General features: G+C 45.4%; 1 protein-coding gene across 2 annotated transcripts; it reads right to left on the bottom strand.

Annotated features, from left to right (window-relative positions):
* Positions 1-3,954: 3,954 nt before the first annotated feature.
* On the bottom strand, positions 3,955-13,766 carry TGIF1 (TGFB induced factor homeobox 1). 2 transcript variants are annotated; one of them, XM_025886614.2, is made up of 5 exons: positions 13,273-13,766; positions 12,127-12,341; positions 11,691-12,015; positions 5,815-6,041; positions 3,955-5,020 (listed from the first exon to the last, which is right to left on the bottom strand). In XM_025886614.2, exons 3-5 carry the CDS (start codon positions 11,704-11,706, stop codon positions 4,445-4,447), a joined length of 819 nt encoding a protein of 272 aa, XP_025742399.1. In that variant the 5' UTR covers positions 11,707-12,015; positions 12,127-12,341; positions 13,273-13,766; the 3' UTR covers positions 3,955-4,444. The 2 variants fall into 2 exon arrangements, with proteins under 2 accessions (XP_025742399.1, XP_073754565.1); XM_073898464.1 differs by lacking the exons at positions 11,691-12,015; positions 12,127-12,341; positions 13,273-13,766 and adding an exon at positions 10,067-10,193.
* Between the last annotated feature and the right edge of the window lie 1,585 nt (positions 13,767-15,351).

Below are 15,351 nucleotides of genomic sequence, written 5' to 3'. Positions count from 1 at the left end.
TAGAAACTGGAGGGTTGTTTACCATTAAAGGAAGGGAACTTGCAGGAATAAGATGCACAGGTTGTGGCTTGATGCTTGAGGGCTCTCTTCTTCACTAGAGTGGGAGAAAGCTGCAGCCTCAGCGACCTGAGATATTAAGGACAGAGTTGGAGTTGGCAGAGCAGATGGAAAGTTAGGAGAGGAATCCTGCAAAGGAGGGAGCAGCAGAAGGAGCAAACCTAACTCTGAATCTAAACTCTGTCCAAATCCTTGGCCCGCTTGTGCAGGGAGATCCCCGTGGGCCCACTAAAAGGCTACAGCTGGAAACTGAAAAAACTGATCAGACATTTGAGCTACTATTTATGACAGGGAAGACAGATTTTGAAGTTTCAGTCCTGCCAAATGAACTGCCTGCCAGAACAAAAATAACACTCTTCAGAGGAATGTAGCAGAATCCAGAATCCTTATTAAGATATCATCTATAATGTCCAGCATAAAGTAAAAAAAAAAAAAATCACTAGACAAGCAAAAAAATAATGTGACCCTTGCTGAAGCGAAGTGCAGTCAAACTGACTGATTATGACATGTTAATAGACAAATACCTTAAAACACCTATTGTAAACAGCTTACAAGAAAATATACTTGTAATTAATAAACTGATGGGGAAATCTCAACAGAGAAATAGAAATAATAAAAAAAGAACCAGATGGGAATGATACATGTAAAAAATATAATAACTGAAAAAAAATATAATAACTGAATGAAAATCCATTGGATGGGCTCAATAGCATATTAGAGACAGAAGAGGAGTTAATGAATTAAAAATTACTTAATACAGAGGCACCTGGCTGGCTCAGTCAGTTAAGTGTCTGCCTTTGGCTCAGGTCATGATCCCAGGGTCCTGGGATCGAACCCCGAGTCAGGCTCCCTGCTCAGCAGAGTCTGCTTCTCCCCCTCCCTCTGCTCCCCAACCCTCACCCGTGCTCTTTTTTTCAAGTAAATAAATAAAATCTTTTTTTAAAAATTACTTAATACAAGTTATTCAATTTGAAAAATAAACAAGACTGACAAAAAACAGAGCCTGGAGACATGTAGGACAATGTCAGGGGATCTAATATAAATCTAGGGAAGTTCTAGAGAGAAGGCAGAAAACAAAATTTAAATAATGGCCAAATTCTCTCAAATTTGGTAAAAACAAAACATCAACAGATGCTGTAAGTTCAACCCAAGCAGGACCAATACAAAGAAAACCATACCTAAGCACATCATAGTCCAACTGCAGAAATCCAAAGATAAAAGAGCCAGAGAAAGACATTACATACAAGAGAACAATGAGACAATTGATGTCTCATCCCAAACAATGGAAGCCAGAAAACAAATGCCTTTAAAGTGATGGAAAAAAAACAAAAAGCAAAAACCATCAACCCAGAATTCTATCTTTAGTGAAACTGTCCTTCAAAGATGAAAGTAAAATAAATCATTTTCAATGAACAAAAACAGATGATTTGTCAGTGGCAGGCCTGCACAATTCTCAAGGAAATTCTTTAAGCTGAAGAGAAATGATAACGTCATTTGGAGTCACAAGAAGGAATGAAGAGCACCAGAAATGATAAATATTTAACAAAAATAAAAGACTATATATACATTCTCTTTTAATTTTTTTTTAAAGATTTTATTTATTTATTTGACAGAGAGAGAGACAGCGAGAGAGGGAACACAAGCAGGGGGAGTGGGAGAGGGAGAAGCAGGCCTCCCGCGGAGCAGGGAGCCCGATGCAGGGCTCGATCCCGGGACCCTGGGATCATGACCTGAGCCGAAGGCAGTCGCTTAACTGACTGAGCCACCCAGGCACCCCTCTTTTAATTTTATTTTAAAGAGACATGGACTTGCTTAAAACAAAAATTATACCATTGTAGTTAGATTCATTATATATCTAACTATAACATATATAAAAAACAAAGGGAATGAATGAACTATACTGTTGCAAGGTTCCATAATTTTATGAAGTTGTAAAATATTAACCCTAGATTGTTGTAAATTTAAGATGTATGTTGTCATCCTAGCACAACCATTAAAAGAAAGTATAGCTCATAAGCCAATAGAAAAATTAAAACGAACACTAAAAATATTCAATTAACCTGAAAGAAGGCAGAGGAGGGAAAAAAACCCCAAAAAGACACATATCAAAAATTATGTTAAATATATATAACACTGTATGTTAACTGGAATTAAAACTAAAACTTAAAAAAAAGTAAACAAAAAATTATATTAAACATAAATCAAGTATATACACCAAATAAAAGGCAAAGATTGTTAGGCTAGATAAAAAAGCAAGACCCAACAGTATCTTATCGAAAAGGGATGAACTTTAAACACAAAAACACAGGGCTAAAAGTAAGTGAAAAGAGATCATGTAAATACTAAGCACGAAATTCATTTCTATTTGGCTTCAATATGAATAGTTATATGGTCTTTTACATTTCACGTTCCAATTATATTTACCTGGGTTTTTTTTAATGGTTTACATTTATTACACACCAGTTATTATCAACCAGGATCTGTATCAACCTCAAGAGATTAAAAAAAAAAAAACAACAACACAAGTAATTTTGGACGACTCTTTTTTTTGTTTGTTTTAAACCTTTGGGCTTCATTTGACCCTTGACATCTCTCTTTCAGAATCACTCAAATGGCTCCTTCTCTCTCCCTGCTAGTACGATTAATGAAACCTCTTAACAAGGGAAGCCTTTCAGGACTCACAGGTCTCCCTTATCTCTATTCAAAGAATTTTAGTCTTTGATCTAGCTATTAGAGCAGGTAATGAGTCTTAGTCATCTTTGTTTATTTCACTTACATTTGATAGTCTTTCCTTTTATTCACTTTATTATTGTTTTTTCTGGTTTATATCTACTTCTGTGACTCTGTGGTTGAGATGCCCTTCGGCGCTGTACCGGTCACAGGCCAGAGCACACCTTTGCCTCACGTACTTGAGGTCCACCTCTTCGTTTTACTTATCAGCATTGCTTTTCTATTTACAAGACTTTGAGTTTAGCTCTTTCTACAGTAGGGACTTTCCTAAGAAGTTGACAAAATTAGACAAGCTTAATTTTGAAAGAATTTTTCTACATTCTTTAAGCCGTACTAAAGCTCTGATATTGCCTCAAACTCAGCCAGTTCCTAGCTGGAGTGGGGCTGGAAAGAACAGGACTGTAATAACAAAGAAACCTCACACTAAGCATGACTACAAAGAATGGTTTTGTGGCATGTGACAAATCTGGTCAACCATGTAAGTGAAAGGAACACCCTCAACTCCCTTCTGGCTATCCTGGCTTCGTAAGTAATTGTCTATCCCAACAAACTCCACTTGTGTATGGCACCAGCTTTCACCCACTGTGACCTTAGAAAATAAACCTAATACATGAAGAATCCCATGGCAGACAGAACCCCACTGTTTTAATCACTTTAGAAAATGTTTTAAGAGGTGACTTCTGTACAAATTCAGGCCGTGTTTGAATGTAGAGGCCTAATGTAACTGTAGCACTTGATAAAGTTTCTTTTAAAGGGTGATGTTAAAGAGGGGAATACAGAGGGACCCCTTGGGTTGTTGTTTACTTCTGAAAACTTATGCCCTAATGAGGTGCTTCGAGACCTTTTTTCAACACTGGCCATATCTTAAAATATGCAGGACAGATCACCAAGGGATTTGGTGGTTAGCTAAACACTGATAGAATGAATCATTTCAATTTGTCATGCAGTTTTAAGTCAAGATTTAAGGGCCTGCTTACGCCTCCTATCAAGAGTAAATATCACACATCCTGTTTATAAGTACTGGCTTGTTGTCCACGGTTCTTCAAAGAGCTCGTGATACCCCCCTAACTCACACTCCACCCTACCCCCAACTTCCTGCTCATTGGGTGCTATAATCCTACTCATTTTTAATGCCTCCCTCAACAAAATACTCTGCATTACAGTAAATTTTAAAGAAAATACTTTATTACACCATGAAAAAAAGGGGGATCAATCAACTAGATTCATACTTGTTTGAAAAAAATCGAAAATTTATTAATTAGACAGTATGTGGGCATCCTGTTCCACATGGGAATGAGAAGATGCTATAGGTTCTCTAAGTATTGCACAGTCTGAAAAAAAAAAAAAACGAACAAAAAAAGGGAAGGGGAGAGAGTGAGAAAAAAAATAATCACATGATCTTGGGAACCATCTCACATTATGAATACTCTACCAAGAAACATTTAAAAAAGAAAACCCTTTGTTTCTACAGTAGCTTTGAGTTTGCAGTTCTTGGAATGACTGTATTCCATTGAAGACCTCTCAGTAACAGGAAGCTTCACTTTAGCAATCCCATGTGCAAATATTAATAAAAAAATATATAAAATAATGCAGTTCGACTCTTGCCATCACCCCGACAATCATAACACCTGTGAAAACTTTTCTTCTTGAAAATGGGTTAAGCTGTAAGTTTAGCCTGAAGCTCCATCTCCGCAGCCCGTTTGAGTGCAACATCCACTAGAAGCTGAAATCCACTAAAATCCTGGTTGAGGTCCGGCGGAGTAGGGGGCGGAGTGTTGAAAAGACCACTCTGTGGATTTGCACTTGGTCCAGATTTACACGAGTCCTCCGGGTACAGGAGGGAGGTGTCTGTGAAGCTGCCCGCCGCTACCCGCTGTCTGTCTGTGTTCTGTCCCACACCTACCGGCTGGCAGAGAGGGAAAGGCCCGTCTTTCAAGGCAGTCACAGTGGTATGACAGATCACTGACGGACGCGCCAATATTGATCCTGGGCACGACGGCTTGGGAGACAGCGGCCTCCCCAGCGCTGGGTTTGGTCCAGCTGTACAGGAGTGAAATGGGCTCTCCTCTAGAGCTGGTATGAAGTTTTTGATGCCCATGGCTGACTCCACAGAGCTAGCTTCAGAAATCTTGGCCCCACGGCGGGAAATTGTGAACTGATTTGGATCTTTGCCATCTTTTCTCAGCATGTCTGGGAGGAGCCTGCGGCGGGCGTTGATGAACCAGTTACAGACCTGAAATCATACGGGTATGCTTCAACACTCGGCAGACACGTTCTGAGAACCTTCTGTGGGATGCCTAATTGATCTCTCTCTTTGCAGTAAAGAAGGCATGAAAGGGCTTATTGGAACTTCCAAAGTTATTTCAAGGTATTCGAGCTCGGCCAAGAAAGAGAGCTATCTCCTGCCGTAAACCTCCTCCTCTTCTAATACAAATTCCCTTTTTTTAATCTCATCATCCTTAAGCCTTTTCAGGAGGAAGAAAAGGATAAAAATTCTCAAATGTCTGAAAATGAGTTTAGGGAGGGAAGTTTACCCTTTAACGCTCCCCCTTATTAACCTATTACCTACTGCCCCAGCATTTAAATTAACCAACTACAGGAGAACTTTTCCTGTATGAAAAGGGCCACTCCTCCCAGTTACTGATTTTTCCCAAATCCAATGACTGTGTCAACAGACATAACATGAATTACCTCACTGAAGTCTGTCCTTGTTTAAATATCAAACCAGTTTCCTGGGCAACAGAGGAAGATTTAACCTCCTCTTTATGTTTGGTGAATAAAAGAAGGCCCTTTTAGGCATTAAAGGAAATGCTGTTTGACAGATGACTGTCAAGTGTTTCTGTTTCTCTAAATAGCCAGTTATTAGCTTTTAGTACTTTAAAGTTTGCAAGGGAAAATTCTTCTTTTTTTTTTTGAGTGGGGAGGCATTTAATGATTTGATAAACAGGAATGCTATATATAAAATGTCTTCGGAAAGGAAAAGAAACCACGCCCCGTGCAGACACCTCAGAGTCCTTAATTCCTTACCTGTAGTGTAGACAGGTGTGTCTGTTGGGACAGTAATGCTTTCTCTTGCTCCGAGGGATAGGCATTGTATCGGTGCTCATACAGCCAGTCGCGGAGAATCTGAACAGACTCCTTGGGCAGGTTGCCCCTTCGCCTTCTCTTGCCTGCACCAGCAGAGGAGGAGAGGTCCAGGGGGATGTCCATGTTATCATCATCCTCCGTCTCACTGCCTGATGCCGCAACAACACCTGGTCAAGGACAAAGGCTTTTGTCAGGGGAGCACCGAATGCCCAGCTTATCTCTTCCGACCATTTAGCGTGCAACCAGACCGTCTTGACTCCTGCGAGCCAAGCGAAGGACCAGTGTTTGCTATTTTGATGTTCAGACCACATGTCAAAGTCTCAAGGGTAATCTGACCAGTGGCACGTTATAGATTCTCAACCAACTGTCAGAAGCCCTTTCATACCCACTTTGCTGTAGAATATAACTTCTCACATTCCTTTTGAGTGATGCTCAGAAAAGTCCAGTGCAGCACAGGGAGGCAACGCTGCACCCAAAGTGAATAGTTTGTTACATGCGAAACAGGAAAGGTGCTACAGCACATGGAATGTATCTAACAACCTTTTCTTTGAGGTCATTGCTAATTTAGGAAAAACAATCCAAGGGTCCTAATGTACATTTTAAATGCTACTCTGCCTCCTTCTTCCATTGAAAGCTGGAAACAAAAGGGCAGAGTCATACATTTTTCCCCACTTATATAAGGAGGGAAAATTACACAACCCAGTTTATATATATATATATATATATTTTTTAAAGTAAGCTCCACATCCAGTGTGGAGCCGAAAGAAGGGCTTGAACTCACGACCCTGAGATAGAGAGCTGAGCTGCAACCAAGAGTTCGACACTTAACCGACCGAGCCATCCAGGCGCCCCAACCCAGTTAGATTTCTAAAGGTAAAATGTATGTCAATTTTTTCTGCCAACTCCATGGTCGTTTCTTTCTCATTGCTACCTACATTTATTCAAAAACTAGACACCTACTTTTAATGGCCAACACTACCGGTCACGTTTTACTAAATACAAACAGCCACTGAAGTTTTCAGTTTCGTTACACAAAAATATTTTTCTACTCCTAATACTTGAGTAAGAGGTCAAAAGATGCTAATACTGAATAAACTTTTTAAATTTCTATAAATTTCAACTGGCAGTTTAGTCAGAATCTAGAATACTAGATACCAAGAAGTAGAGTTCAGTCTTAAATTATTACATGACAAAGAAAACTGAATATGCACCCCCCAGAGGAACTCTCTTTTGTCTTTAAGTACTTTAATCCTACCAGAAATTTTAAGAATTCACAGCCATAGAGAATATTTACATCACATATAATAGACTGGGGTCAACAAAAATTCAGACCTGGCTCCTTTAACATTTAAACATAATTTTGAGAACTTTAAAAAATTTAAATTACAAATGCTACAAACCCTCCCCCCTTTCAAAAGGACAACTGGCAACTCTGAATGACTAAAGGAACATATTCTCTATTTTGAAGACAATCTAGAATGTTTAAAATGTAAATGAATTACAAACTATCGCATGCTTGAAAATACCAAGTATTTCTATATAAAGACAATTAAAATAACATGAAATTGAAAGAAAATTGAAAGTTCTTAACTTTGTTGATGCAATTCAGAGTGGTTTACCTTGATAAAAAATAAAAAGAGAAATATTCCACATAGTGATAAACCATTCGATGCATTAAAAAAAATTTTTTAACCCATGCTTGTAAAGCATTTTAACACTCAAAAAGCTACTCATTCCAAGATTCGTTGATGAGCTAGCTCACAGTTAATTGAATCTGACTTTACTTGGGGACACATTTTTAGTTTTGGACTGCAGGGGGCAGATGGTGCTGGAGGGAGTGTCCACAGAAAAGGCAGAACCTTCCAAAGACAAAGTAAAGCAAGTTCTAACAAAAGAGCAGGATGATCTTGCAAATTCACTTTAGCTCAAGGCTTAACAAACAGCCATCAATAAACAGCACAAGAATCCGAAGTTTTAACCGCCATGTATTTGATGTTCCCTTTCCCAGAAGTTTTCATTAAACTGCTTAAAAAAAAAAGTTAAAAAAAAGAGGCACATTTAAAACTGAAACTGCTTTCGCTGTAGAATAGATGAGAAACTTTTAAAACCTATATTAAAATTTGGGTAAAGAACTATTAATAGATACCTTAAGAAATTAGAAATGAGTTCCTGTTTTACATTTATGTTAATAAATAAAGAAATCTAACTTTTAAAAAAATGTGTCAAGTAATTGAATGACTAAGGCAAATTTGAATAAAGCAATTTGTTTAAACTCTTCAATGTCTGAAAAGCCAGACATTCTTCTCGAGGCTATAATCCCCCTCCCCCACCTTTAAACTAGAAAAGTGTGAAAATTTCCTCAGTGAACAAACAGTGAATTCCCAACTGTAAGTTGATAATAACAAAGAGTTTGAGACAAACAAACAAAAAAACCCCTGAAGCCTGCCCTTTGATCTGCTTGCTCAGTTTGACAAGAAGCCTGATCTTTCAGAATAGGTTAGTGACACACAAAAGCAGGTTTCAGTTAAGCAACACTGAACTGCAGTGTGTGACTTTACTGTGTTCTCAGTTCATTTAAATAAATGAATGCCAGGCCTCTGGACCTCTTAACAAATATTTCCAATATGTGCACAAAAGCTGAAGTAACAGGAAGTTAAGACTTCAAGTTCCTTGGCCACACCAGCTGATACTTCACTGCAGCAAACCACGTTTGCTGCTGTCAGGACTGTTTTCATTAAAACTCTCCCTCCGGATTGTGGCTCAACTTGGAAAAACAAAAAGACTTTTCCACGTTACTCATTTCCTATTGTAACAGCTTTTGAAAAGTTTCCCGGTTACCACTTGTTTCCAAAGGTCCTGCTTTGCTTACACTTTAAAAAATGTGGTGGTGGGGGAGGGGGATCACAAGCCTCTTACTCCATCCACATACAAGGAAATGTTCAGAAAGCCACAAGATGGCCTATGGATCCCACAGCGCGAAAAATCAATCTTTTCTTAATAGGACCTGGGGTTGGGGCTGGCGAGGGAAGGCCAGAGATCGTGGTTGTTAAAGTTGGGACTTTTTAAAAATATCTGGAAGATGCCAGAGAAGGATCTAGAAATAGGAGTAATCGAAGGAAAAGTTTAAGTATACAATTAGGAAAAATGGAAACCTAACAAGTTTCCTGATTAGAGTATCTCAGGAGATGTCACGGGAATCGTAGTTAACACCCCAGGCACAAACTCCAAGGTGCGCTTGGCTGGGCCCAGTTGGAGAGTAGTTCTAAAGCAAGAATTCCAAACTGTCAAAGACTAGGAGTAAAAAGACGTCGGGGATATTCCTCACTGAATCTTCTCTGCTTGTTTTAAAGCCATTCGCGGGGTGAGAACATTTTGAAATCCTCAGCTTTCTAAAGACAAGACACTATTATCACAAACCAGGGTTACCAAATCTCGGGCCCTGCAACTGAGTTTAAAGTACTTTTGTCTCCAAGAAAACCTGAAAAGATTTTCACAGACTTTTTATAAAAGACAATAGTCCAACTCCACAAGCCAGGCAGGACAGATTTCTTCCCGGCTCCTGGCTGAGCAGACCCGGAACGCGGGCCCCCTCCAAGGTAGTTTTAGGAAAGGGGCGGGGAGGCAGGACGCAGGGGGACAGGAGGAGAGGGAGGGGGCCGGGAGGGAGGACAGCCAGGGAGGCTTTTGTTCTTGCTAGTTTCTCAGCCTCAACTGAAATCCGCCCCTCCAACTACACGACTAGGGGACTTAAAAGAGTTTCAGATTACAAGAAGAAACTAGAAAACGGTGCTGTGAATCTCAACATCCCCTTATTCTGAGGGGTCTGCCCACCCTCAATAGGATTTACCGGGAAAACCTAAAAAGGGAAAGAAACTGGGCAATCTCAGCAGTCTCGGCTCCCCCGCACAAACTGTGAACCAGTCGCAAAGTTTCCCTTCCAACACGTCACCTTTCATTGTTTCCATGAGTCGGCGCTCGGTAGCAGACAGGACCTTACCCGGCGCGCCCCGGGCCGCTGACCCCGAATATTCCCACCCCGCGGCAGGCCGGTCCCAGCCTAGTTCCTCTACTGGGGGTGGGGGGAGTGGGGTGGGGGGAGAGGGAGACCGGGAGGTACTCGAGGGGGACTCCGGGTAAGGGCGAGGGGCGCTGGCGGTGGGGGAGGGGGACGAGGAGAGCCGCGGGAGCTTACCCGAGGGGCTGCGGGGGAGGACCTGCGAGGCAGATCTGCGCTTTCCCCATCCAAGCCCGAACAATGGGGGGAGTCCGCCCCAGGCGGAAACCCAGCTTTGGTTTCGGCTCCCAAGAGCCACTCTACAAAAACAAAACCCCCAACTGATCCCCGTCAGTTCCACCAGGAGAGCGAGAACGTCTTCCAGTAAGGATCTAGACCCGTCAGTCCATGTCGAGGTGACACAGCCTCCCAGACGCCACCCCGGGCGCTCCCCGCGTTTGTTACCGAGTCCTTTTAAACATCCGAACCTCTAAACCCTCAACGTTCTCACTGTCCCTTGGGGGAGCGTTCGCTGGGAGTCCTACCACCAACTACTATGAATGTCCCGGGTGTTGACATTTAATTTTACTCTCGCTGGGAAAGCATGGGTTGAGAAGCTCCGCGTGTTTTGAAGCCACCGGCCCAGAATGAAAGGAACAGAACTCCAAGGTGAAAACGTGGCCGAAGGAACCCTCTGGGGTTGAAAGCTGCCCCACTAACAATATTGAGTTTTGACTGTATCCGCTGGACGAGTCTGAAAGAATGTGGTTACAAAAACTCCGGGACGCTCCTGGGCATGCGCAGCAGCCCCCCCCCCCACCGCCCCCGCGCTGGCTTCCCTGAGCGATTAACTTCTGTTTTGAACCACTCCACATAAATCACAACAGAAAAGCCAACTCTGGCTCACCACGGAACGTTCGGGGTACCTCCTAGTCAGGGACTCAAAAAGTTAACTTCAAAAGGGAGTTAACATTCTTTGACCTTTCGTGGCGGTGGGTTTTTTTTTTTCTGTGTATTTTGTTTTTAAACCAGACTGACGGCAAGTTTTAGTTGTAACGCTTCCAGAACGCTTCGTGGAAACAATGACAGACTCACTCTGTGCAGTTACAACCAACCCTGCTTGTCACACTTGGACTCATTCTGACTACACGCCGCTTTAAGCTGCTCGCCGTCAGTCCTAACTCTTCATCTTGCCCCAAATTCATCGTGGGAAAACTTTTAGAACCTAGGAGTTTTTAAAAGTCTACCTTTCCAAGTCTACCGACACCCTCGGGCGGTTTGGGGGCCAGAGTCGCATTCCTTGATTGTGAAAACACCCCATCCCCAGCGAAGAGAGTGCCCGGGCCCAGCTGGGAGGGAGTGGGGGCCCGGACCACAACTTTCAGACAAAGGCGCCGCCGCTCCGCGGTCCGGGCCGGGAGAATCGGGGCGGGGGTCCCCCCGACCCGGCCCACACCTCCGCCCGCAAGAACAAGCGAGAAGCCACGCGGCGGCTCCGCGGAGCGTGGGGTGTCCGCTGAGACAATGAAACTTGGAGGCGCACAAACAAGGCGCTGAGCGTGTTTCTTGACAACGTGCCAGCAGCGTGGACAGGCCCGTCTCCCCACAACAGCCCCTCGTGTTGTGTCTAGAAGGAAAACAGCAACTGCCATTTCAGACGCAGCCTCAACAAAGAGAACCGCGGCGGTTCCTGCCTGAGAGCCCCGGGCTGAAAAGTCCACTAAGTCACTCTTGCGCCAAGCCCGAAGGGGCCCGGTGGGGCCCGGCGAGCACGTTTCCCCGGGACCCGCGCCCACGGCGGGCACAGCCCGTCAAGCCTTACCTTTCTTGCTTTTCATTCTGGAGGTCCCCTTCCAGCGCGAGGCGATGCTGGGGTCTCGAGGGGCCAGGAGCGGGGGCGAGGGGGGCGCGCGATTGTCCTCCTTCCGGACCGACTCTCCCGTAACTTTAGGACGCGCTCCAGCCGTTATTGCTAATCAAGGCGCTCGGATCCCAGGCGCCCGCTCCTTGGGTGGAATTCAAGTGACACTTGGGCTTCCTCCTGCCGGGATCTTCTGGCAGCCGGCTTGGGGACTCTCCCTCGCCCAACTCGCTCCCCTCCCCACTCCTCTCCTTTGTTCCCCGCTCCTCCTCGTCGTACCTCGGCGCTGTCAGAGTGAGAGAGGCGAAGAGGGAAGGTACAGGAGGTCCTGCCTCCGCCCCCAGCCGCCCGCCCCGTCCCCCGCCCGCCCCGCCGCTCCTCCGCCCCTCCCCCGCACCTTCCAGTTGGGGAGGACAGCACCGAGCGCTCGGGCCGCGCTGCCTCACTCCGCGCCTCTCCGGCCGCTGTCACCCGTCCCTCGTGAGGGCGGCTGGGCCCAGAAACCCGATCCTTCCTCCCTGCTGCGCGCACGCCGCCCGCATCCCTCGCTCCGCGGCGGCAGCGACACCAGCCGGGCGCCCGGGCTTCTCCTTTGGGCCTTTCTTCCTCCGGCTGGCGAGGGTGCGTTTGGTTAGGAAATTGCAACAGATGGAAAAAGGCTGCCCCCTCCTCCACCCCGGGGAAGAAAAGGCTCCCCTCTCGTTTTTGACAGCTGCCCCAAACTCCACAGTCCCGGCTCTAGCCGCAGGAGAAGACAGCTGCTTCTGATTCAAGGGGCGGGGCACCGTAGGAAAAGTATTCAGAACAAGAACCAACTTCTTCCAGAATGCGCGGCTGCCATTGACACGCGGGTGCGGCTCGTCGCACCCTGCCCTTCCCGGGGGTCTTCCTCCAACCCGACGGCAGTGGGTGGGTGGGGGCGTTTGGGGGAGGAGAGTGAGACACAGACACCCCAGGCAAATGTCTGTTACCCCGGGCTAAGGCTGTGAGTTCCGGACTGGATTGCAAGGCAGTTTCAAAATCTAACACGTTGCGGACAGACACTTGTCATGCTCACATGCTCTTTAAAAAAGTCTCAGCCTGGGGACTGCCCGGGCGCGCGCCCGCCGCACTGCAAAAACTCGGCCTGAAACCCCCACCCTCGGACCCAGGCGGCTGCCGCCTTTAAGGAAAGGGGGCGACCACACTGGGGCTGCTCATCTGTCGGGAAACAGTCTACTTTTAGGACTTAAGCCCTGTTAGGGGACCCCTTCTCCCCTCAGGTATTTCAAACAGAAACTACCCATTGAGTAAACACATGTTCCTGTTGGTTTATTTTGGTTGAGAGTTAGGGCTCCAACAGGAGTTCCTTGATGAGATTACCCTTTTAAAAGACCAGATGCTGTTTGGCTGATTTCAAGAAACGCCTGCCCCCTCCCCGCCCTCTCCGCTGGGTCTAGTTTTCGCGTGTGTGTCCCGTTGTTTTGAAGTAAACGAACTGTCGCATGCCGCTGTAAGACTTTCCCCATCACTTAAAAAAAAAAAAAAAAAAAAAAAGCCAAACCGTAAATAAGCCTAGTAGAGACGTCAGCGCCCGAGTCTGCCTCCGGTTTCGGCTCTGTGCTGTTTTTGTTTTGTAACTTCGATGGAGAAGCCGGCAGGAAAAGCTCCGTGGAAATAAGGTTAAACCCGAAGAGGACTAAGGCAGCCAAACGATGACTAACTAGACTTTGGAGCCTCTGTTTTAGGATTACACTGAAAATTAAAGCCAGCCTCCCACCCACTCGCCCTCCCAAAAAAAGACACCCCAGCCTCGCGAGTGAATTAAGGCCAGAGTTTACAAAGCTTGGGTGGTTTTACCAATTACAGAACTTAAAATGAATAAACAAGGAAAAAAGCGTCATACTAATAAGGCAGCAGCCTTACAATTTTTTTCTTCTGTGGTTTGCCGACGGCTCGGCACCTAAAAGAACACACATCTAAAACGGCAAAGGGGGGGAAACATGGTCCTAGGGGAAACCACCAGCCTGGAAGCTACCCTGCAACTTGCTGGAGCGCAGTTCCTTCCCTGGGCCTGGCTGGAGATGAATCAGCTGCTGCGCCCGAGTGCAGGACAGATGTGGGGCGGGGTGGGGGTGGGGGGCCGCCCGTTAGAGGGCCGCGGCACTCTTGCATTTGAAGGGTTGTTTGTTGCGGGGATTGGTGGCTCGTATCCGTTGGGGAACTGGGAGGAGGGAAGAGAGACGCAGGGAGGAGGAGCCGGAGGCCGGCCGACGCTGCGACTCCGCGGTCTGAGTGGCAGGAGCCTCGTCTGGAACCGGGCGGTTACTGGGGAGACGCTTTGTTTGCTAACTTCGAAAGCTGCTTCGGCTGCCTCGGCCGCTTTCGAAGCCACTCCACAAAACACGCCTTCGGGTCGGCTTAACCCTCCCCCTGCCCGTTTACAGAAGCCCGAGACAAAAATGTTTCCTTCTGCGTGGTTATCCTTGGCCACGCGGTGGCTCTCATTAGGTACACAAAGGTATCTTTTTCTTCGTGTAAGTGAACTTGGCCAATTCCTGCGATTCTCAGGCAACCGGGATGGAAACCGAGAGTTGAAGCGACTTTATAGCTAGAAAACAAACTTTACAGGGGGAGGGGGAGGGGCGGGGAGAATTAGAAGTCTCTTTCAAATTGCGAGGAGGAAAACAGTCGAACTTTAAACTCTCTTGCTGGAGGGTCCGCTTGATCCGGCGAGTGCTCACCTTTTGCTCGAGCGAATCATATCAAAGCTGCATTAAATCTGGCGAGATGCACCAAAGAGGAACACCGGCACCACTCTGTGGGATGGCTCTCCCACCCCCACCCCTACCCCTACCCTTACCCAAGGCTGGTCCCAAACTTGTTTGGAGCTTTGGATTGTGTTGCACTCTGGGAAGAAAGTGCCTGGAGTCTGCATAACAGGGAAGAAAAACAACCCGAGAGAGTGGGCTCGAAAAACCAGCAATTGCTTAGGATATTTTTTATTTGCTTTTTTCAAGGTGGAAAAACAAGTTTCATTTCTGGCTCTGTCAGTCCCTTAATGTCCTAGGCTGGGCTTCTCTATTAAACTGATTTAATGACTTTTGGGTTTCCTTCCAGTGCTAAAAGAAATGCTATGGATTCACTTTTGCTACATATTATTTGCTGAATTCATATGAATGTTAAATTGGGAAATTACGTGAGTAAAAGTGAGAAAGTGCTTGGTGCTGGAGAAGGCTGCTGATAAACATTTTTCACCATTATTTATTTTTTCCCTCTAGGCACACATAGTTCCATTTGGTGTCATCTTTTGAAGCTGCCTCAAGGCCAAGAAAAGACACAGAGTTGTGTAAGTTAAGTTACTTTTCAAAGCCTGCAAACCCTTCCCAGGCAAAAAGTCAACAAGAAACATAGAAAAGCAGGGGCGCCTGGGTGGTTCGGTCGTTAAGCGTCTGCCTTAGGCTCAGGTCATGATCCCGCGGTCCTGGGATCGAGCCCCGCATCCCGCTCCCTGCTCCGCGGGAAGCTTACCTTTCCCTCTCTCACTCCCCCTGCTTGTGCTCTCTCTCTGTCAAATATAGAAATAAAGTCTTGAAAAAAAGAAAGGCAAATAAGCCAGGAAAGTGTGTCGATAGGTGCAGTT

Source organism: Callorhinus ursinus, unplaced genomic scaffold (genome assembly GCF_003265705.2).
Source record: "Callorhinus ursinus isolate GAN/ISIS: 27379988/994484 unplaced genomic scaffold, GSC_fseal_2.0 scaffold11, whole genome shotgun sequence".
Classification (NCBI taxonomy): domain Eukaryota; kingdom Metazoa; phylum Chordata; class Mammalia; order Carnivora; family Otariidae; genus Callorhinus; species Callorhinus ursinus.
The sequence above is the reverse complement of the archived record's forward strand: the minus strand, read 5'-3'. Positions and strand labels throughout refer to the sequence as shown.